At 47.1% G+C, this 22,716-nt stretch overlaps 1 protein-coding gene across 2 annotated transcripts in view; it reads right to left on the minus strand.

Moving 5' to 3' along the window:
• The window catches only part of CCDC97 (coiled-coil domain containing 97), a 114,303-nt gene that overhangs the window by 47,205 nt on the left and 44,382 nt on the right, over nt 1–22,716 (minus strand). Inside the window, exon 3 of one of the 2 annotated variants that reach the window (XM_069644401.1) lies at nt 8,451–8,504. The exons of the other annotated variant lie outside the window; for it this stretch is intronic. Coding sequence (XP_069500502.1) covers nt 8,451–8,504 — 54 coding nt within the window. The remainder of the gene's footprint in view (nt 1–8,450; nt 8,505–22,716) is intronic. 2 annotated transcript variants of the gene reach the window in all.

The following is a 22,716-nucleotide window of genomic DNA, read 5'->3' on the forward strand; positions in this document are numbered from 1 at the left end:
TATCCATGCGTGTTGCGCCTCCACAGGCGACTACATTGTGTGGGGACTGCAGGCAGCCTGCGTTACAGCACGATACCTGGTGCGGCGACCTCTTGCCGTGGTCAGTGATGGTAGAGCAATGCCAGAAGGGGAGTACAATGAAGACCACATGAAACTTGAAACCTACAGTGCAGTACGGTGTGTTGCGTGTGCTAAACCCGTAGCCCCTTCCATGAATCGGTGGGCACCTTTCACCGACAAGTATGTGTCCTGGGTTGAAGTAGGTTTCACATTGTTGCCTTCGGTGTGTGATCATTGCATACAATGTTGGTTTCATGGTTGTGGGGCTTGATTGCATATCGTATAGTGTTTTGTCCATACCTGGACCTGATCGAGTGACAAGTTCTCTAGTGGGTCCTCTGGGTGCAGTGGTGAAGTACTGGATGCTTAGAAGTGGCTAGCGGTGAACTGCATGTTCCTGACCACTTGTTCACCTGCATGACTCTGTTATGTTGTGCTGGGTGTGGCCAAGGCCTACACTGTTGGATGCATGGCAAAAGGACATAGGCCGTAGGCCAGGCACCGAAGTGCCTAGGCCTGCACCATAGCCACGCCACCATAATGCAGACATCCAGTTTCAAGTATGCATGTCTCCGATGGTGGCGACGTTAAATAATAAATAATAATATTAATTGTTCTGCAGGACAATGTAGACACAGTAGAACAGCACAAGTGACCTGATATACGTACAGTACCATATGGTGTAGATTAATGAATGTCTTGCACATTAGGGAGACACATGTCGCCATTTGGGTTTGGTATGGTTGCCCTTTACACCACCCATCCTATGTTACGTTTGTGGATTGTGGTACGTGCCAAATGTACCCATCCATGAGGCCATTATATTGTGCTGGGTGTGGATAAGGCCTAGACTATTGGGTACACAGGCAAGGCCGTAGGCCATACACCCAAGAGCCTAGCCCTTGAGAACAGCCAGCGCAACATAATGCAGCCATGCAGGGTTAACTCATCTCTCCGAGGATGGTGACCTTTGAAGATTGGGTGCGGAGAACATTTTACACTTGGTGGAACAATCAAAGTGAGGTGATATGCGTTCAGTAGCACATGGTGTAGGTCATTGCATGTTGTGCACATTAGGGAGCCAGATGTTAGCATTTCCGTTTGCTATGGGATGCCCTTTACAAGATCCTTGCTTGAGTAGAACAAGTTACTCTTACCTGGTAATGTTCTTTCGATGGGATGGTCCGACGATGTATTCCAGTAATCACCACAGCTGTGCTGCTTCGGAAAATCTTTCGGCGTCTGCGTCGAGCCGACGTCACCGGATGTTATAAGTAGGACGCACGACGCCCATAGCCTCAGTTGTAGTTTTTTCCCTAGAACATGGCGCACCAATCTACTGCCAATATGACCACAGAAAGCCTTGCGGAAACCTAAGCTGCAATCGCATAAAAAAATTCTGTAGTGGGGAAGGCAGGGAGTGAGCGATATGGAATACTTCGTCGGACCATCCCATCGAAAGAACGTTACCAGGTAAGAGAGTAACTTGTTCTTCGAGGGGATTGGGTCCTCCGACGTATTCCATATCTATGACAGACTCCCAAAGCAGTACCAATGTAAGGAGGTGGGAAAAGAGTTTAGAATATACAAATTTAGAATGCCCAATCAAATTGCAGAGTAAAGGACCACCTTGCCAAAGGCCAGATCCTGCCCATGGATAGAATCAAGCGAGTAGTGACATACAAAAGTATGGACCGAAGCCCAAGTGGCTGCATCACAGATGTTACAAATAGGAACACCCCTCTGCAGGGCAGTGAGGCAGCAATACCCCTAGTCGAATGGGCCCGTAAGCCTACAGGAGGATCCTTACCCGCCAGGTGGTAACATTCAGAAATTGCCAAGATAATCCATCTAGACAAAGTCTGCTTAGTCACAACTTTTCCCAAATGCCTTCCAGCGTAACCAATAAAGAGCTGATCGTCCACTCTGACCCGGGACATGCGTGAAATGTAGAAACTTAAAGCTCTCCTAGGATCTAACCTATAGAGCCTCTCCTCGTCCTTACCAGGTTGCGGAGGAGGATAAAATGCCAGAAGAACAAGCTTCTGGCTCAAATGAAATTCCGACACCACCTTCGGAAGAAAGGAAGGACGAACTCGAAGGACAACCGTGTCCTTATGGAACACAGTGAAGGGTGGCTTAACTGAAAGTGCCTGTAACTCACTCACTCTGCGAGCGCAAGTGATCGCAACTAAAAATACAGTTTTAAGGGTGAACAGTCTCAAAGGACAAGAATGCAAAGGCTCAAACGGAGTGAGACTAAGGTTCAAATCCCAACCGGGCACCTGGAAAGGTGACTGAGGGAACACATTAGTGAGCCCTTTCAGAAACTGAGAAATTAAAGGAATTTTAAAATAAGAACACTCTTCAGACGAGCGCTTAAATACGGACAGCGTCGCCAGGTAACCTTTAATGGTACCCACTTGCAAGCCCCTGTGGGCTAAAGAAAGCAAAAAAGACAGAACTGCAGGAATGTCACATGAAAAAGGATCCACATTCTTAACCCTGCACCAGTCGCAGAACTTTCTCCAATGGCAACGGTACAGGGACTTTGTTGCCGGCCGTCTGGACGAAAGTAACACCTCCATCAATCCTTATACCTCAACGTTTCAGAAGCCAAGCATGAAGGTTGAGGGATCTGACCTCAGGATGGAGAACCCAACCCCCCCTCCCGTGAAAGCAGATCGTTTCAGTAGGGAAGACAACGTGGAGGGCAGATGGACAAGACGAGAAGGTCTGGGTACCACGCCCTCCTGGCCCAAGCCGGAGCAATAAGGATCATCCGGGAACCGAACCTCCGTAACCTCCACAGCACCTGCGGGATGACGGGGACTGGAGGAAATGCGTACAGCAGTGGGAAAGACGTCTCCTAAAGCTCCTCTTGGAGGAAATTCCCGCAAGCAAAACCTTTTCGCACTTCCGGTTGACACTGGAGGCAAAGATATCCACTTGAGGGGTCCCCCAAAGGGCGAAGATCTCCAGGAGAATCTCCTGAGCCAACTCCCACTCGTGAGAGATTACGCTCTGCCTGCTCACAGCGTCCGCCGTCTCGTTTTCGTCTCCGGCCAGATGAACTGCTGAGATCGAAAGTTTCTGCTGGATGGCCCAGAACCAGAGCTGCATTGCCTCCCTGCACAGAGGAAGTGACCCTGCCTCCCGCTTTTTGTTGAGGTAGTGCATGGCCACTGTGTTGTCCATTCTTTCCTCGCACAGTCGGCAGAAAAGCCTTCAGGGCAAGCCTGACGGCCCTCAGCTCCAACAGATTGATATGGAGTCTGGACTCCGACGGAGACCCAACGACCGCTGACTGTCAGCTCGTTGGCATGGCTCCCCATCCCGTGAGGGATGCGTCCATCACGATCGTCACCTCCGGCCAGGGCAGCCAAAATGGAGCCCCCTCCCCTCATATTGCCTTCGTCGGCCCACCACAGAAGGTCCCGAGCGACCGAGGGCGTCACCTGAACGGGGTCCGACATCCTGCCAGAGGACTGTGACCACTGCATCTTGAGAGCCCACTGCAAAGATCTCATCCGCAGTCGGGCCTCTGGCACCAGAAGAATGCAGGATGCCATGAGGCCAAGCAGCCTCAAGAACTCGAATGCTGGGAGACTCTGGGCATGTCGAATCTTGTGTACTATCTGCTGAATGTGAAGAGCCCTCACCTGGAGCGGAAAACACTGCCCCAGGGACGTGTCGAGCACTGCTCCGATGTACTGGAGCCGCTGAGTTGGCATCAAGTGAGACTTCAAGTTGAGGGAGAAGCCCAGCTTGTGAAGGGAGTGGCAGGTGACGGACAGATGATCCAGGACTTGCTCGGGAGAGCACGCCCTGATCAACCAATCGTCCAGGTAGGGGTAGATGTGAATGCCCCCCCTTTCCTGAGATGAGCTGCCACCACCACCATGAGCTTGGTGAAGACCCTCGGGGCGGAGGTCAATCCGAACAGCAGGACCCGAAACTGAAAGTGCGAGTCGCCAACAGCGAACCTCAGGTACTTCTTGTGCTTTGGATGGATGGGCACATGAAAATATGTGTCCTTGAGGTCGAGAGACACCAACCAGTCCTGAAGTTGAAGGGCCTGGAGGACTTGAGAAAGAGTAACCACCTTGAACTTGTCCTTCCTGAGGAGCTTGTTCAAACCATGCAAGTCCATGATGGGTCTCAATCCTCCATCTTTCTTTGAAATCAAAAAATAAGGGGAATACCATCCCTTGTTCCTCTCCACTACAGGCACCAGATCTATGGCGCCTTTCTCCAGCAGGGATTGAATTTCCTGCGCAAGGAGCGGATCCGTACTCTTCAAAGAGAGGTTCCCTGGTGGATTGTCGTGAGGCCTCTGCCGGAAAGGAAGACAGTAGCCGTGGGCTATGATCTCCAGAACCCACACATCTGAAGTAATGGCACGCCATTCTACGAGATGCTGTGCCAGCCGTCCCCCAACCAGAGAAGCATGGGCCTCATGACTAAGCTGAAGTGGCTGCGGCAAAGAGGCAACTGCACGCGTGGCCTTGACACCTCGAGTACCTTGTTTTCCACCTCTGGCACTCCTACGGTTGCCCCTTTTACTTGCAGCTCCTCTCGATTTACTAAATGAGTAATATCGAAAGGAACCTCCCCTCCATTGCTGTCCCCTAGGATGAAAAGGCAGAGGTTGGCGAACTGCAGCACCCAACGATTTCGCTGCAGCTTTGGAGGTCTGCAACCTCTCGAGACTCTTCTCAGCCTTGCTGCCAAAAAGATGGTCACCATCAAAGGGCATGTTGAGGAGCCGGGCTTGCACATCCGGAGCAAACCCTTACTTCCACAACCACGCAAACCTGCGCATTACGGTGCTCGCCACCATGGACCGGCTGACGCAATCAACCATGTCCAGACCCGACTGAATGGATTCACACATGGCATCCTTGCCATCCTGCATGATAGCAAGGAAACCACCCTGTTCCTCCCCTTCGGGAATATGATCAGCCGCTAGGGAAATACAGTTCCACAAAGTGTGCGTGAAACGAGACACGACACAAACGGAGTTGGCAGCCTGAAGCGCCATACCCCAAGAAGAAAATACCTTCTTTGCCCAGCCGTCAAAACGTTTGTCGTGCCCATCAGGAGGGATGGTAGGGTACGACGCCTGCTTTGCGGGGGCCATAGCTGCCTGCACCACCAAACTCTCCGGAGTAGGGTGCGTGGTCAAGTAGCAGGGGTCGCCACTGGCTGGGCGATATTTCCTCGGCAAGGACTTGCTCACTGCCGGAAGACTCTCCGGAGCAGTCCAAGCTGCAGCCACCCTTCTCTACAAGGCCATATGGAATGGTAGCACCGGGTCAATAGGAGGACCTTGGTCCGGGATATCAGTCAGGTCATCCTGCTGAAAAAAAAGGGGGGGGCAGACCAACCCAGGTATTCAGTGACCCTCGACATGAGGCGCCGATATGAAGATTCGGCATGCGTGCCACTCTCCGGCCTACCAAACTCCACCTCCGGAGAGGTGTCTAGACCACTGGTGTCGTGCAGCGACTGACGCAGGTCCTCAAGTTGACTGTGACCGGAAACAATGTCATCAGGCACCAATGCAGGAACCTCACCTTCCTCAGACCCCTCATCCACCTCAGAAATATAATCTAGAGGCTGGAAAGAGGGTACAGAAAAAGGCACAAAGACATGTTTAGCCTTGGCCATCGCCTTTCTTGGGGGTGCCACCGTGCCATGGGGTACCTCCGACACGACTGCCTTGAAAGGCGTCGACGGAATGGGCGTCGACAGCTTCGACACAGGCTTTGAGGGCGGAGCCCCGAGCGTGTCTCTCAACAGCCTAGGCGTCAACGACTTCCTCGGAGGCGGGGCCTCGAGAGTCCGTCGACGACCTCAGCGCCGCCGATGACTTCTTCGAAGACTTCACAGAGTCTTGCGGTCTCGATGGCGTCGAGGACCGGGACCTGGAACGGGCATGCCTAGAGCGACAATCCTCGTCCGACTGGGACCTCGAAGGCGCATGGTGGTCACAACAACTGCTCGAGTCCGAAGGCGGACAAGCGGTGTCTCTAGCGCAGCCTCGACCGGCGTCCTCAGATGGCGCGGCCGGACCGGAGCCCTGCGATTGAGAAATCTGCAACATCTCCTTTCGGAACGAATCCCATTCCTCCGGAGTGGAATGCTTGTTGGGATAAGCTACCCGCCTACGGGCGGTGTCCTCGGAAGAGGACGGGGAAGGCGACATGTGACGGCGCTTCCTGGAGTGCCTCAAAGAGGCAGAGGAATGGCGGGACCGACTCCCAGACCGAGAACCCCCGGACTCACGATGACGATGCAGAGAGTCGCCCCTCGAATCGTCCGTCGAAAGACCAGTGGAATGCGACTCCGGGGCATGGCCACCTTACCGACCAACAGCTTCTTCTTATGCTCCCGCAAGGGCCTCGAAGTGAGCGATTGGCAATCGACACAGTCCGTATCATGGTCCTCCCCAAGGCACTAGAGGCAAGCGTCGTGCGTATCCGTCAGAGACATCTTGGACCCACACACCCAACACTTCTTAAACCCGGACCGCAGGGTGGAAGAAGCCAAAGACGACATATTCGATAGCAATGAAGAAACCGGTTCGAAGAACTGAAAGAACAGGATAGAATCGAGGCGCGCCGAGATCTCTGAAGCGAACACGTTCGCGGAAAAACCAGAACTGAGGCTACGGGCGTCGTGCATCCTACTTCTAACATCCGGTGACGTCGGCTCGACGGAGGCCCTCGAGGACAGCGTATTGACACTATTGACGCAGGAAGATTTTCCGAAGCAGCACAGCTGTGGTGATTACTGTCATAGATATGGAATACATCGGAGGACCCAATCCCCTCGAAAGTGTTTTAACATATTGCGCCATGAAAGGAAGTCATCAGCATCAGAAAGTTTCAATATCGACAATGTACTCAGCCACTCGCATACCGTTCAGCACAGCCAATGCAACGTCATGGAGCAATGCATGCAAAGATGTGGCCAGGGTGAAAGTTGGCCGGCGCAATTGCAGATGGGGAGTGCATTACACATGACAAGAGCAGAAAAACATGGGGTGTACTAGTGTGTGGTGAGGCCCTGGCGTCTTGGATGCATGGCCTTACACGAACAGCTATGTGGGTTGCTTGCAACAACTCTTCAGATTGTTGCGTTTCATGCATGGTTTGCGAGTTGTGCATGCATGGTTGATTCCATGGGTGTGCTCATTGTTAGCACATGGTAAATGTTCCAGTGCATGGCAGGATCTTATGGAGTTAACAGTTCTGCAGTGTGTCTACTGAGTGCTGTGGTGAGAAAATGTGTGTATACCAGTGCATAGGGTTCAACTGCATAGTGTATGTGCTTGGGTAGTGTACATTTCGCAGATTACCAACTACTGTACTGCACTTTGAAGTATTATATGTTTGCAGTTGGTGGAGTGCTGTGAGGAAAATAAATATTGCTACCTGCAGTTTGTGGTGCTGGGTTAATGTGGATGCTGAAAGCGTGGATAGGTTTGGAGAATTGTTAACTGGAGGTGCTTTCACATGACACAAGACGTGTACTGTGGGTGTGTAACGGTACGTCTGCAGTGCTGTACAGAAATGATAGTGTTCAATGCGGCCGTCTTGGGTGTGAATGCTACATGCTTGTGTGACTATTTAATACTACCTAATGCGGGAGTGTTGCAAATACAATAGGGGATACGGATAGTGGACACGGAAGAAGGACTGCCTCTGCTTTACTGGGGTGTGGACCTTGCTGTAGCTGTGAAGACGCACGTGGTACATTCTGCCTTTCTGAGCATGGTACCTCTGCAAATGGAACTGTGGGGATTATCCAATCAGGTGTCGAGGGTGTGGTTCACAGGAAGCGGCAGTGATCATTTCCCCAAACCTAGATGCAGTGAGGTTGGCAGAGATGGACAGACGTAGAGTGCTGACCGTGGGTGATAACTTTGTGCAAGATCTGCACAGGTATGCCGTGGAAAGAGGCTTTGCTACTAACTTCCAGTTGGCAGGAGTGGAGGCTTTTTTGGGGCACAGTCTATGAGTGGGGTTTCGGTGCCATGGTTCTCCTTTGTACATGTGTGGCCTCTAAGTACTGTGGATGTTGTGGTTGTACGTTATGGAGCCCTACATTTGGGGCACATGTCATGCTCACGCTTGCTCTGTCACCTCAAGAAGTTGATGACAGCAGTGATGCAAATTTTTCCGACTGTCAAGGTGATTTTCTCATCCATACCACCAAGAGGTGCATGCCGCTGTAATTTGTCCACAGCCAGAGGCCAGGAGGTGTTTCATAAACAGAAGCATGTGTGACTTTATGTGCAGTGCTGGGATGTTCTGCACTGACTAGGACAGCATTAAAGAGCAAGATTTGCAGTGGTTCCATGGAAATGGCATTCATTTTACCTCCATTGGCATGCTGTTTTGTTTGCCACTCTGCAGGAAGCATTCCAGAGAATCCTGTAGACATGTAAGAGAAGTGTGGAGCTTCAGTCGGTAGAAATGTCAGGAGAAGAAGCAAACTAACAAATCAAAAGATAAAAAAATAAAAAAAATATTTTCTGAGACAATACTACAGACCCAAACTCCTACCCTGTTTCACACTCCTCCACCCCCTTCATAGCACGGAAACTTAGCAGATTATGCTCCGTGGAATATATTGACCCAATCAACAGCATTGCCCCACATCACTAAGCTGCATTGGCGCAGAAACAGCCAAACGGCTCTGCTGGCTCCTGTGAGCGCCATGGCTCCAAACTGCATTTTGCAACAAAAAACTAAAATGGCTGCACCACCCTGCCAAGCACACATCGGGCAGGATGGACCAAAGGGGGCACACCGAAGGAGATTGCCAGTGTGTTACGGCATCAGCAAAAGGAAGAAAGTGGAAAAAGCAGGGTTGCTTTGCTGCAAAAGCCAAAATATTCATTGAAAAGAAACCCGTTTTCACCTTAAAAAATGTGATGCCATTTCCATCCGTTCTTCCTCCAACTACTGATTAATAAGGCCCTGCCATGCTCATGCAAATCCCCACTGTTCCTCAGCAAAACCAAGCCTTATTCCAGAATGACAGGCTGTGCCAGCCAAAACCTGAAAACCAACAAAAGCTGTACTGCATCAAACACGGAAAAGCGCTCAACTTTGGCTAAAAAGTGTCAAAACCACGTTTGAAAAGGAATCGGAGATGTATGTACACATGTCAATTTGATGGACATTTGCCTTGTCCAGACTGTTGTTTAAACCATAATGGAAAGACAGATGCCAAACCGAATTTAAAGGAAGAAATGCTACCAGTTTTCAACATGTGTAAAAATGGGCTTTGCTGACTGAAGAAAAAAAATGGCCTATTTAAAAAGTAAACTGTTGAAGGAAAGCCTACCATTACCTAGCGATGTGAAGGGGGTTGTGGCTGGTGATAATACACAAATAGGCTATGTTATTCCACAGGTTTGTTTTACTTCAAGACTCAAAATAGGAAAATAAAGATTACGACACATGTGCTGAGTTTAAAAGCTCCAAAAAAGAAAAAAAACTAGTAATTCAAGTGCCAGCCCTGAAACTTGGCCCTAGGAAGGGAGGTACACCATAAACTTCCAGGACACGAGAGTGATAATTGCCAGCTTAAAACACTTTGAATGGGCCAGGACAAAGAAAGTTCACACGTTCGTCAGACATTCGTCTGTGCTCCAGGCTGGGACAATAGAAGTCCTGGGAGACTAACCTGTGAAGTGTGAAGGGGCAATAAAACCTTCAATTAAGATGAGAAACCCCCCACCTTGCTTTGAAGGAAGTGACAGTTGGGGGTAGCTGAAATGGTCCAGGGCAAGACAAAGGACTGCAATTTACTTCTAAAGACCATTTCAGAAATAAACTTTAAAGACTTATTTCTGCAGCAGGACCTTGGAAAAATGTAAATATTTCACTGTTTCGAAGTAATTTTAAGCCTCTCTTTTAAGAAGTCATAGGTTTCTTGTTGCATAGTGAACAGAAGTAACAAAATATTGCAGATTAAAAGAAAAGCATTCATGTCCCAAATGTAAATTTCTATACTTACATACCATATGATCAACCCCATATATGTATAAAGTTATGGAATTTTAGGCTGAACTTTTCATGCTTAAAATGATCAAAAAGTAGTAGCTGTCCAAAATAATGTCTCACAGATTGCAGGATAGGACGGCTGTCCTTTACCTAAAATATGTGACCTCATTATGCAATTTATTAAGGTGCCACCATTGTACAAAAGTGTAAATACTGATATGACTATTATTGGCAAAAAAAACTGTGGGAAGTCTTTTTGGATCATAAAATACAACCTCAAACTGGCTACAACCCAGGGGAGGCAACCAACATTGATTGTCCAATCCAGTTGTTTAAAGGCGAGCTTAGCTAAGCCGGCCCAGCAATATAGTCAATGATGTCACTATGCTCTATATAAAAGGGTCCCCGACAGGGCTCCAGATATACTCTTCCCGATTTCCTGCGCTGCGTTCCTGTACCGTCATCTTCCAGATCCAGACTCCAACTACAAGGCCAAACATTGCTGATCCTGCTCCAGTGTACTGCAAAACCCAAGCATTGCTGGTCACATTCTGTCATGGGCCCTAGCTTAGCTAGCACTACCAAGTCACCTTCATATTCAATTCATGATGGCAAGAGGGGAAAACAGGCAGGAGCACTGTGGGCGAGAGCATGGCGAGCAAGGATTAATATCCATTTCATCCATTGGTACTCCCTACTCCCATAGAATAACATGAGACTTCCTGTTTCCACTAGTATGGATCCTTTTGTGCCAACCCAGAACTAAGTTGAACACTCTAGTCTTCGGGCGTGGCTCTCTATAAAAGCCACGCCCAATGAGCAACCCATGCTTCGTGTGCTTTCTGTAGCTTCAAGCACACGCTTACCTGGTTCCTGAAATTTCTACAGCATTCTTCAGCCCTTGTGACTGGCAGTTCAAACTTCTTCACTGTGACCATCGCTCCTGAAAAGAGAAGAACAGAGGCGTAAACTGATAAGCGGTTTTCTACTCACCTTTTCAGCACTCGTCTGGAGGTTTCGCAACTGCTTTTCCACTCGCGGACCAACAAGTTAATCCTGCTTGTGTTCTCTGCAAGCGCTTCTGGATTTTCCGGCCCCGAGTGATTTTTTGGCAACCTGCAAAGAGAAAAGAACAAGGAAAGACAGGTTAGAACTTGAAGACACATTCTTGGCAAAAACATTCATAGACAATACGAACCTGAACTTTTTCACATGCTTTAACCAAGTGAAGCAACTAGGATTCCAAGGACATATAGCACTTACCTGATCCGAAAAGGGATCCGTTTCTGCACGATCTGCTATTCCCGCAGTATGAAGGGTCCAGTGAGGTAACTGGCCTTGGGACACTCTTTAGGAGCACAAGACTTCACTATCCAAAATAAACTGTGGTGTTTACATCGGAGTACCAGTGCAGAAACCAGCACCAAGTCAGCGCAATAGCCAACTGACCCACACCATAGCGCCCCTCCAGAGGCAGGACGGAGAGCTCGCCATTCCAAACTAAGAGGTGAGCCCCCAGACACTATATTTCAGCACACAGAGGTGGGGAAAGGTTCCCTGGGTTAGGGTAGCACCGCTCACTAACCAGTCATTCTCCTTACAGGTAGAACTCCCAGTATTTCGAGTGCGGAGAGGGCAGGGCAGCGGTCGGCAAACTCCATCGCTCCTGCGGAGACTCAGGTGAGCGTGACAGAACACAAAGCCAACCCTAAAACACCTCCGGCTGAGCGATGGAGACCTTGGAGGTAGATCAGCTGTCACAGTTATTGGGGGAGCTGCGGGCTGAGATGCATGCAGCCCGTTCTGAGACAAGCGCCTTGAGGCGTGAACAGAGACAAAACACACAAGATTGCTCGCCAATTACTACAGACTCGAGCGGGATTAGCTCTGTTGCCAGGAGGAGCCACGGCTACGCGCCAACGTCACCACCTCAACCCATAGCAGCACCAGCACAAGTAGTCCTTCCAGGCAACATATCACTGGCACCTCCGGAGCTTTCGTGAACCAGTGTCTTTTACATTTCCTGTGCAAACCCGGGTTGTTCCCCACAGACCAATCAAAAGTGGCCTTTGTGTTGGCATACTTGGGGGAGGGTGCATACCGCAGACTGGTCCGTGCCGTTAGTCAACAGGGACGACCCTTTGCTCTGGAATTTTGCCGGTTTCCAGCGTTGAGTTGGAAAAGCTCTTCAATCATAGCATACAAGGACAGGCCTCGGATGACGAGTTGTTATCTCTTCGGCAAGGAAATCAGGATCTTTTGGCTTATGTAGCAACTTTTAATCGTCTGGTAGCCGAAACAAACTGGCCCAAAGGAAAACGTACAACTCTATTTTACCGAGGTCTACGAGGGGAACTCAAAGACGTCCTGGCACAAGTAGTCAACCCGCCTGCTGGGTGCGCCGAATACATTGACCTAGCAATTCAGCTTGATCACTGTTTACAAACCCGGAGGGCCGACCGCACACGCTCCGAGAGCAGGGCGTTCTACATGCAGCCCAAAGAGACGCCGATTCACCAGCCCATGGAAGCACATCCTGAACCCATGCAAGTGGGTGGAGTTCGAGGTCCACTCACCAAGGCAGAACGTGACAGAAGGCGGCAAGAGCAGTTATGCTTGTACTGTGGACAATCTGGCAATTTTCTCCGTAATTGCCCGGCAAACCCCCTCGAAAGACAGTTGAAGCTATAGACTGAGCAAAGGAAGCAACCGAGGTGGAAAACTCCAACGCCCGACAAACAGAGGTCGGTTTGTCGAGCGCAACTAAGAATACCTTGGCCTCCCACTTCACCATCCCGGTGACAATCGTGGACCAACGCCAGCCCTCCAGGTTACACGCACTTGAAGCATTTGTGGATAGCGGAGCCATTGGGAATTATTTGGACTTGGAGACAGCAGACAAAATCGTTTTTACCAGTCTGTGCAAAGGAAGTTGTAGACAATGTAACTGCTGTCGACGGAACTCAGCTACTATCAGGCCCGGTTACCCGTTGTACTGCAAAGGTTATTATGCCCTGTCAAGACGGGCATAAGGAACAAATTTCATTTGATCGGATTTCGGCCCCACAATTTCAGATGATCCTTGGTATACCTTGGCTCGAGAAACACAACCCGCTCATAGATTGGCGTAGTAGGTCGTTAACCTTTCCCAGGGACTGCAGACACTGTTATGAGTCAGGTCAGGCACCAAAACATCCGATATCTGCATCTCAGAAGACACTCCCAGTATTAGGAATACTAGGGGCCTTACCCAAAGAATACCAGGACTTTCAAGACGTATTTGCCAAAAAACAAGCCAATAATATACTGCCCCTGCATCGTTCCTATGACTGCCAGATAGACCTGGTACCGGGGGCAAAGGTCCCATGCAGTCGTATATATGCCCTGACAGTAGGGGAAAACGCCCATCTAAAGACCTACTTGGACCAGTATCTCACAAACTGTTTTATTCGCCCTTTCAAATCCCCCGCGGCTTCTCCCCTCTTCTTCGTCCCAAAGAAGGAGGGGGACCTAAGAACGTGCATCGATTATCGCACATTAAACCAGGTCACCGTAAAGAACCGGTACCAGTTACGGCTAATACCCGTGTTGCTCGACCAAGTACGACAAGCGCAAGTGTTAACGAAGCTGGATCTTTGAGGGGCCCATCACCTGGTGCGCGTAAAGGAGGGTGATGAATGGAAGACCGCGTTCCGCACCGGGTACGGCCTCTACGAGTTTCAGGTAATGCCATTCGGGCTATGGAATGCGCCAGCGGCATTCCAACACTTCATGAATGATGTCCTGCGAGAACTGTTAGACATATGTGCCGTAGTGTACATAGATGACATCCTCATTTACTCAGGCTACCGTACAAGAACATGTAGCACATGCGCAAGCAGTTCTCCACAAGTTACGCGAAAACCACCTATATGCCAAGCTTGACAAATGCTCCTTCCATGTCACCGAAGTCGAGTTTCTAGGATTCGTGTTGTCACCACAAGGGATCCGAATGGACAACAGGAAAGTAGAGGCGATCCTCACTTGGCCATCACCCTCGTCTCTAAAGGGAGTGCAGAGCTTTCTTGGCTTTGCGAACTTCTACCGACGTTTTATACCAGGATTTTTGCACATGGTGCATCCTGTCATTACTCTCCTACGCAAGCACCGAAAATTTGAATGGACTTCAGCAGCAGAAGAGGCATTCTGTGCTCTAAAGAGCAGATTTATGTCAGCCCCCGTATTACAACATCCACAACCAGACCTCCCTTACATCGTTGAAACTGACGCTTCAAGTGTAGCCATGGGAGCGGTCTTATCCCAACGGAATCCCAACACAGGTCATCTTCACCCCGTGGCTTTCTGGTCAAAGACATTTTCTCCAGCCGAACTGAATTACGCAGCCACGGATAAGGAACTGCTTGCTATTAAGGCAGCATTATTTACTCGGAGCCAAGCATACCATCACCATAATAACTGATCATCGAAATCTCCAGTACTTGCGCTCAGCTAAAGCACAATCATCCCGACAGCTTTGCTGGGCTCTGTTCCTATAAGAATATGATTTTGTGATCACTTACCGGCCCGGAGTAAAAAATGGGAAGGCAGACGCTTTATCAAGCATCAGCAAAGGGGAACAAGCTTACAGCATTCCTGATCCGGTGGACATCATCCCTGGTGACAAGATCCTGGGTCTGTATGGAGATGATTCTTCATGGGAGGCATTCAAGCAGAAGATAAAGGACAGCCTGTCCGTAAGAGAATTACAAAAATGGAGAAACAAGGGAGTAAACTTTTCCATCAAGGACTCCACCGTATTACCGAGATCGTCTTTACCTTCCAACGCGCACCTTGCAGGAAGAAATACTAACTACCACAATTCACTAATTGAAGGGCACCCAGGAGTGGCAAAGACTGCTGAAGAAATTGAAAGATCCTACTGGTGGCCAACTTGGCGACAAGACACCCACGACTTTGTCAACTCATGTGGAACATGTGCTCAGAACAAGGCCTCAAGACAAAGACCCACCAGTTTATTACAACCACTGGTGATACCCCCCACACCCTGGCACGCCGTCTCCATGGACTTTGTCACAGACCTACCACCCAGTTCCGGATTTACACCATCCTACTCAGCTTTTCAGCGCTCGTCCGGAGGTTTCGCGACTTCTTTTCCACTCGCGGACCAACAAGTCACCCCCGCTCGTCTTCTCTGCAAGCCCTTCCGGATTTTCTGTCCCCGAGGGATTTTTTAGCAACCTGCAAAGAGAAAAGAACAAGGAAAGACAGGTTAGAACGTGAAGACACATTCTTGGCAAAAACATTCATAGACAATACGAACCTAAATTTTTTTCACATGCTTGAACCCAGTGAAGCAACTGGGATTCCAAGGACATATAGCACTTACCTGATCCGAAAAGGGATCCATTTCTGCACATCTGCTATTCCCGCAGTACGAAGGGTCCAGTGAGGTAACTGGCCTTGGGACACTCTTTAGGAGCACAAGACTTCACCAACCAAAATAAACTGTGGTGTTTGCATTGCAGTACCAGCGCAGCAACCAGCAAAACCAGCAAAACCAGCAAAACCAGCAAAACCAGCAAAACCAGCACCAAGTCAGCGCGACAGCCAGCTGACCCACACCATAGCGCCCCTGCAGAGGCAGGACGGAGAGCTTGCAATTCCAAACTAAGAGGTGAGCCCCCAGACACTATATTTCAGCACAAAGAGGGAGGGAAAGGTTCCCTGGGTTAGGGTAGCACCACTCACTAACCCGTCATTCTCCTTACAAGTAGAACTCCCAGTATTCCGGGTTAGGAGAGGGCAGGGCAGAGGTCGGCAAACTCCATCGCTCCTGCGGAGACTCAGGTGAGCGTGACACATTCCCAGTAAAGCCTCAAATCTGAAAACCACTAAAATTCCCAAATAACCAAAGGGAAAAGCTGTGGTGTTTTTGGGAAGCATCCTGATCCCACTAACTGCATGCTTGCTGCAATCCTGCTATCCAGCTAACCTGTAGTATACAGTGACCAGTATTGCCCGCCAGTCCAGAAGTGCTACTCGGTAACCAGAACTGTCCAGCTGATCCTGTCCCGCTGATTTTGTCTGGCTGTCCTTTGTTAGACCAGATCTGTGTGGTGACCAGAATGCCGACTGTCCCAACATCCTAACTAAAGTGGACTGCGAGCATCAACAGTAACCATAGAAAACCATAGTATACCTTGCCTTGTCCTTAGTTCCCCTCTCTAAGTCATCCTATCCTTACCCTGTTAACTTGTAATACCGACAGAATCATTCTTGCAAATCTGCCTTTGAGTTCTAGTGCTCGCGCCATCTCTTTAGTAATTCTGCCTTGTGTAAATCCTAAGCCCTTAGTCCTATTTCGATTGATCGGACTGGTTCTGCTGGGGTTAGGCGCTGAGGTACTAGGGATTAACTCGCAAATCAACCTTGGAGCTTACGGTGTCCCTCTTTGGTGGCCTAGCCTGAATACTCTAGTGTAGAGTAAAACTGTTTGTCAAAACTGATTTCCTTTCCTTTTTCACCGCTTTATTTTACTCAAAACGCACCTTTCTAGATCTTGCATAACTCATTCAATTTAACAGCTAGAGACTTAATTTCACTTCCATATTGTACCCGTGATCTATAGCTATCCCCCCAACATAAATATCAATTTCAGTTGATGATATTGTATGGAAATATGTGCTCTGTAAAGCGCTCTGGATTAAGGCACTATATAAATAACACATCATTACAAACTTCAAATCAGTGTATTTCACGCGTTTTATAAAAAAACGTTGGGAATTTCAGGCAGGAATTGCAAAATTTGCAAAGTTTCCAACATTTCATTTGCTGCAACATGCTTTAAACCATGCCACTCATTTTTGAACTGTATGCTCTTGGTTATCCATTCTTAGGGATCGTAAGTATATTTTCATTGTTGCCTTAGTGAAACATTTTATCTGCTTTAAGGTTTTTACACACATTCATTCATCCATCCATTTCGGAGTGTCATTCTTAGCATTGCAAAGGGTTTGAAATCAATTTTTCTCTTATTTGGGGAGGGAAGGTCAGATTTCAATTCGGTTTCCTATTTGTCATTCTGCCAGGGGACCACTCCGGTAGTGATAGTGCACGGTACAAACTTCCTTTACCATTAACATTCCTGATTATCTGCTGCTTCTGTTAATCCACTCAGAATTGATTATTTGTGGGTGGAGGGAACCTTGCAGGGGGAAATTCTAACTTGAGTGCTATCTTTCCTAAAATCAAAAAGTGCCCCTATTTCCTGATGTTTTGTAGATGTGTCAATAGAAGGTTAAACTAAGTGCACTGCTTACATTCCTATTATTATTACCACCCCCCCATTGGTGATCGCTGGCCCATATTATGATTTCTTTTAATTTTCAAATAAATATTATATTTTATCAACCAGCCTAGTTCATGGTGCATTGTGACCCGGGGTATTTGAAAAGGGGGTGTGATAAGTGGTGTACCATCTCAATATTGAATCTAACATAAAAAGATGAGCATTTCAGTCGTGTGCTGCATACTAGGCCGAGTCCAAGGTGTGCGTCGCCTGATTGAAATCCTTAATAGCTGTACTTTCACAATTACACATACCAAATCCAGCCATTTTGAGGATGGGAGCCATGGAAATGAAACTGTGGAGCGAAAGACACTGCTGAATAAAGGTTGTGGTTTTGGTGTGTACGCAAACACTATGGCAGAAGGTCTCTTTGTACAAAGAAGTGCAGTAGGCTACGGTATAAGTGTGCAAGGTAATAGACAGGCATCCTGGGTGTATGCATGAACTGTATGTACTTGTTTGAAGTTCGTAACATGCCTGCAGTGCTGCTTTTGAGCAATATTTGTGAGGTAATCTTTCATGTCATGGGTGTTAGTTTTAGCAGTGCACAGTGGTAGCTCGAGTTATGGTTGCTTAGCTTACCATAACTGGAGAATTGTTTAAAAAACAAAAAAGGAAGAATAGCGTAAATAAAAAGAAAAGTCTTACACTTTGACAAAGGATCGAAGTCGATCAAAAAGCTAGAATTGGACGAAACCAAAATAGAAGTAAAAAAAGACAGTTTGACAATACTAAAAATTTAAAAAAAACAAAGAACGATATAAAAAAAATTAACGGAAAGTGAAGGTCGGTCAAATATTCCGATCTCCTGGAATACGAGTGGCAATTGATGGTGCCTACTCATATGTTGAAACTATATAATTAATTTGGAAGTAAAAGGAAAAAAAAAAAATCAATTAAGTATTGACAGTCTGAATTGGCTTGTCGCAATGGAAGAAACACCTCTCGCACACCTGTACAGAATGCTACCAAGATATATAGCCAAGTTTATGCAGTACCATTCCGAATGGGTTAAGGGCGCAACCAATAAGATATGTATGCCCTGGCCTCCAGAAGGATCACTGTCAAATACTGTATTATGTAACCTGGCGACATATTGACATGCCACGCATAAGGGAGAGAAGCTACAGATTAGATTGGCAGTATTAGAACTTTGGAAAATGTACCAGAATGAGAAAGTAGACCCCAGTCTATAGGAAGTGGATAACGCCTTGAGCGCCTCTTTCCCCTCCTGAGAAAAAAAAAAGGCATAGAAAATAAAGAAATTTTACCCTCGCAAGGAACTGAAAGCAGCAGCAGGGTATGTTAATCCACAATACGAACCCCCTGCCTATACTAGTGAAGAGACAAAGTAAGTAGAAAACGTGAATATACACAAACACACGATGAAAGTAAACATTGTGATGAAAAAAAGGACAGAACAAATAGAGAGACGAAGAGATGGAGGAAGAGGTAGAGAAACAAAGAAGATTAACAGATCTAGCTAAGGGTACGGCAATAGTACAGAATGAATGCGAGTACAAATATTGCTCAGGTTCTACGACAGTATTGATGGAGTTCAAGAAAAAGGAAAAGGAAGAGCAAGATAAAGCGAAAGAAGGAAGGAGAGGCTATACAAAAAAGAAAGGGACAAGGAATTTAAGGGGCAAGGAATTTAAGTAAAGGGAAGAACGAAGAAAACATGAGGCAAAGGGAGAAGGAGAGGCTAGAAGAAGAGAAACAAGAAGAAATAGAAGCCCACAGATTTAAAACATGTAGCTTACAAAGAATGCCAGAGGAAGAGGAATTAAGGGTAATAAGGAGAAGAGAGGAAGAAATTAAACAAAGTAGGGGATTTAAAGATGAGATTTAATATTTGTGCCGTAGAAACATATCCATAGAAACGAAAGAGCGAACCAAAGAATGAGGGGGTCACAACCGTCCCGTGGAGGGTGGCGAGGACCATTATATATGCCAACATGGAGAGAGGAAGGTACAGAGACTATGGGAACAAGAATGAGGAAACTATGTACACAAATGAGGGCTAAGGAAGGGTATAGAACAAGAAGTGTCCTTCGGGGGAACAGGAGGAAGCTTGGATGACGCTAGACCAGACAATCATAGAACTATATCCTTAAGTGGGTTAGATCTTGAGGAAGCGGAAGTGGAAAATGTCATACGAGTTGGGGCATAATAATGTCAGATGAGGAAATGAAACAAAATAAGGAGACACGAGAAGAAGGTGCATATGGATTTTCGAGAGAATCAAGTGTAGATAAAGGGTAAAATGGTTAGATCTAGAAGATCCTACAAGAAAAACACTGAAACCAATCCCATATACTAAACGACCACAAGGACAATCTTACAGTACAGTGGATGTGTCCCTGCCCTATGTGAGTAGACTAAGGGCATTGCCAGGGAGAAAACAAGCAGGCAATGATAATGCTGTCTGGAAGACAAGAAGTGTGGGGGATAAGTATGACAAAGGATCAGGGTTTTCACAGTTTCCACTATTAGAGAAAGGGGACGGGGGTTGACCACAAAGTATACCATGGCCCACCAGATGGATAAGGAACATTTAAAGTGCACACTGCCGAGTTTAACTTCCGGTGCGGGGAAAGGATTAAGCAATTAGAGAGAGGCGACATAAAAGGCTCGTCAGCCATCCTAGGGAAGAGATCTGATGACATTTGGAAGGGAGCAGGGTATCCAAGAGTAACTGCACAAAACACAGCGCACAATGGAGTGCCATTCAATAACTGTAAAGCGGAGATTTGAGTTCAACAGCCAGATACATCGGATATTGGGGTGATAATGACCCCATTGCTTTTATTCAGGATGAGGAGCTCGGAGACGCACCAACCGTGGGATAAAACGGTAGCATTATTTTGCCACATATGTCAGGGACTACCAGAGCCTGTACAAAGGTAATTAAAAAGCGGGTGGGAATGGAAGCAAAACCATGGCCAGAAATACAATTGGCAATCGTGCATTATTGCAAATGCTAAAAGAGAAAGACAAGAAGAGAGCGGAGGGTAGAAAGCAAATATTATCAAAGTTCACCATAGAGAGGGCAGTGTTGACAAGTAATGAGGGAAGCACAAGTGATGCAGTTCCCACAGCAAAATATAGCTAATGCCCAAGATCAGAGCGGGTATATTATATGCCAAGAGGCAGTATGATTAAATGCCAAGAGGCTGAGGGAATGGGCCTCGAGGAGGATATCAAAACCCTCAAGGAAGGGGAGGACTTAATGGCAGACAGCCCTTGACATGTTGGAATTGTTGAAAAATAGGACATGTGGCTAGAGTATGTAGAATTGGAGGAGGCATGCAACAGAATTGGCAATCTCCAGGAAGAGGGACAGGATATGCTCCACAATGTAATACAGACTCACAAGGATATTCTGGCCAAGACCACAAGCAAAATCAGGGATATGCGCCATAACCACAGCAATTCCAACAAGCACCAATGCAGACAGTCATTACAGGGGCAGCAACAGTAAAGACATATGCAAATGCAATATGCACCCATTCAACAAATACAATACATCCCAATGCAACAGACCGACGCATCACAATGGCAAATGGACACGGGAGCCACACAAGGCACAGGGATGAATTTATACCCACAATAGGATAGCCCACATGTTGACCTGATGTGTTCAGTACGATCTATAACACCAGACCCCAAAGAAGAACCAAGGGTCAAGGTGATGATAGGAGGCAAGACATTCTCATTTCCTTAAGACACTGGAGCGACTCGTTCCTGTGCCCATGAGGGAAAATATCCAATGTCAGGCATTGCATGAATGCTCAGGGATTTTCTTGGGTGACCGGTTTAATTCCATTTACAGACTAATTACCCATTTCAATAAGGGAACAACAGGTCTATGCCATTGCTATACTCTAAACCGACACCAGTGAATATACTAAAAAGTGATTTAATGACAAAACTTAATGACAATATCCTTTACTGACGAAGGCACAGTGTGTTCAAACCCAGGGATACATTATGTCAATGTGAGGGAATTCATATAAGCCTTTGCAGGAAAGAAAGCCTCAAGGGAGTCCCTCTAGAGGAGGATGTATTTTTGTATGGAGTGTCCGTTCCATTATCATGGTTACCTAAACTGGCAGAAAATAATAAGGATGGCCGATACATTTCTGTTCAGGCCAGAAATTCCTATGGATGAGGAAGGGCAAGTTATTCCTCTGGATTTAAAAGCAGCAGTGGTAAGAGAAGAAATGGTGATGCTTTATGAGACAGACGATGAGACAAGGGGATGAAGACCAGTGATAGCCCTCAATGAAGGATATAGACAGACAAGGAACTATTTAGGGATGACTATTCGTATGACGAATTAGTATTCTTTGTAAGTCTCACTTATTGGATTAAAGTTGAGAACAGAGGTACCACAGAGGATGGCGTTGGTAAAAACGAAACAGCCATTTTATCAGGAAGACATGGAAAAAGTGCCAAGTATCTTATGGACCACAAGTCCATATGACATCGGCTATTGAAAGGAGGAGCAGCATTGAAAATGAAGCTTCAATTTTGCCACGTGCAAAATAGTACCCGATTTCGAGAGAAGCGGATGAGGGGACATTCAGCCGTAATGAAACCAGACATAGCAGTACCATCAGATTCTCCATGCAACTCGGCTGTGTACCGTGTGAAAAAAAAAATCAAAGGGGTGGGGGTTCATGGAGATTCATCCAGGATCTTCACCACCTAAATCATATAGTTGAAGCAGTTTCCTATAGTTCCATACCCTGCATCTAGATTGTGCAATATTCTAAAACAGCCAGGTATTTTACTGTTGTCGATTCAAAAAATACATTTTTCTCAAATCCCCTACACAAAGACTCACAAGATTTGACTTCCTTTTCATATCCAACGATTCTACTGAAACATACTCGTTTGCCTCAGGGGTACTGTGAGTCCCCTTCTATTTTTAATAGAGTACTTCAGATTGGCTTGAGAAATGTTCAGCTCGAAAGCGCCATAATTGCATAAATGGATGACATTTTAGTGTGCTGTGAGACAGAAGAAGAATGTAGAGAAGACTGTCAAACTTAAGACGAGACGTGCAGAAAAGGTGTATAAAGGTAGACAATGAAAAATTACAGTATTGTCAGGAAGACTTATTATCTCGCATGAAGGGAAAAAAGCGACACATGAAAGAGCAGAAGCCATTATGAGAACCGTACGGTGAAACAAATGCAGCAATTTTAAGGCCTATGCAATCATTGCAGGCCCCGAGTCTTGACTACAGTACGTATATTCGACCACTTTTAAGAG

This window comes from Ambystoma mexicanum, chromosome 2p (genome assembly GCF_040938575.1).
Source record: "Ambystoma mexicanum isolate Mex_15411 chromosome 2p, UKY_AmexF1_1, whole genome shotgun sequence".
In the NCBI taxonomy this organism is placed as follows: domain Eukaryota; kingdom Metazoa; phylum Chordata; class Amphibia; order Caudata; family Ambystomatidae; genus Ambystoma; species Ambystoma mexicanum.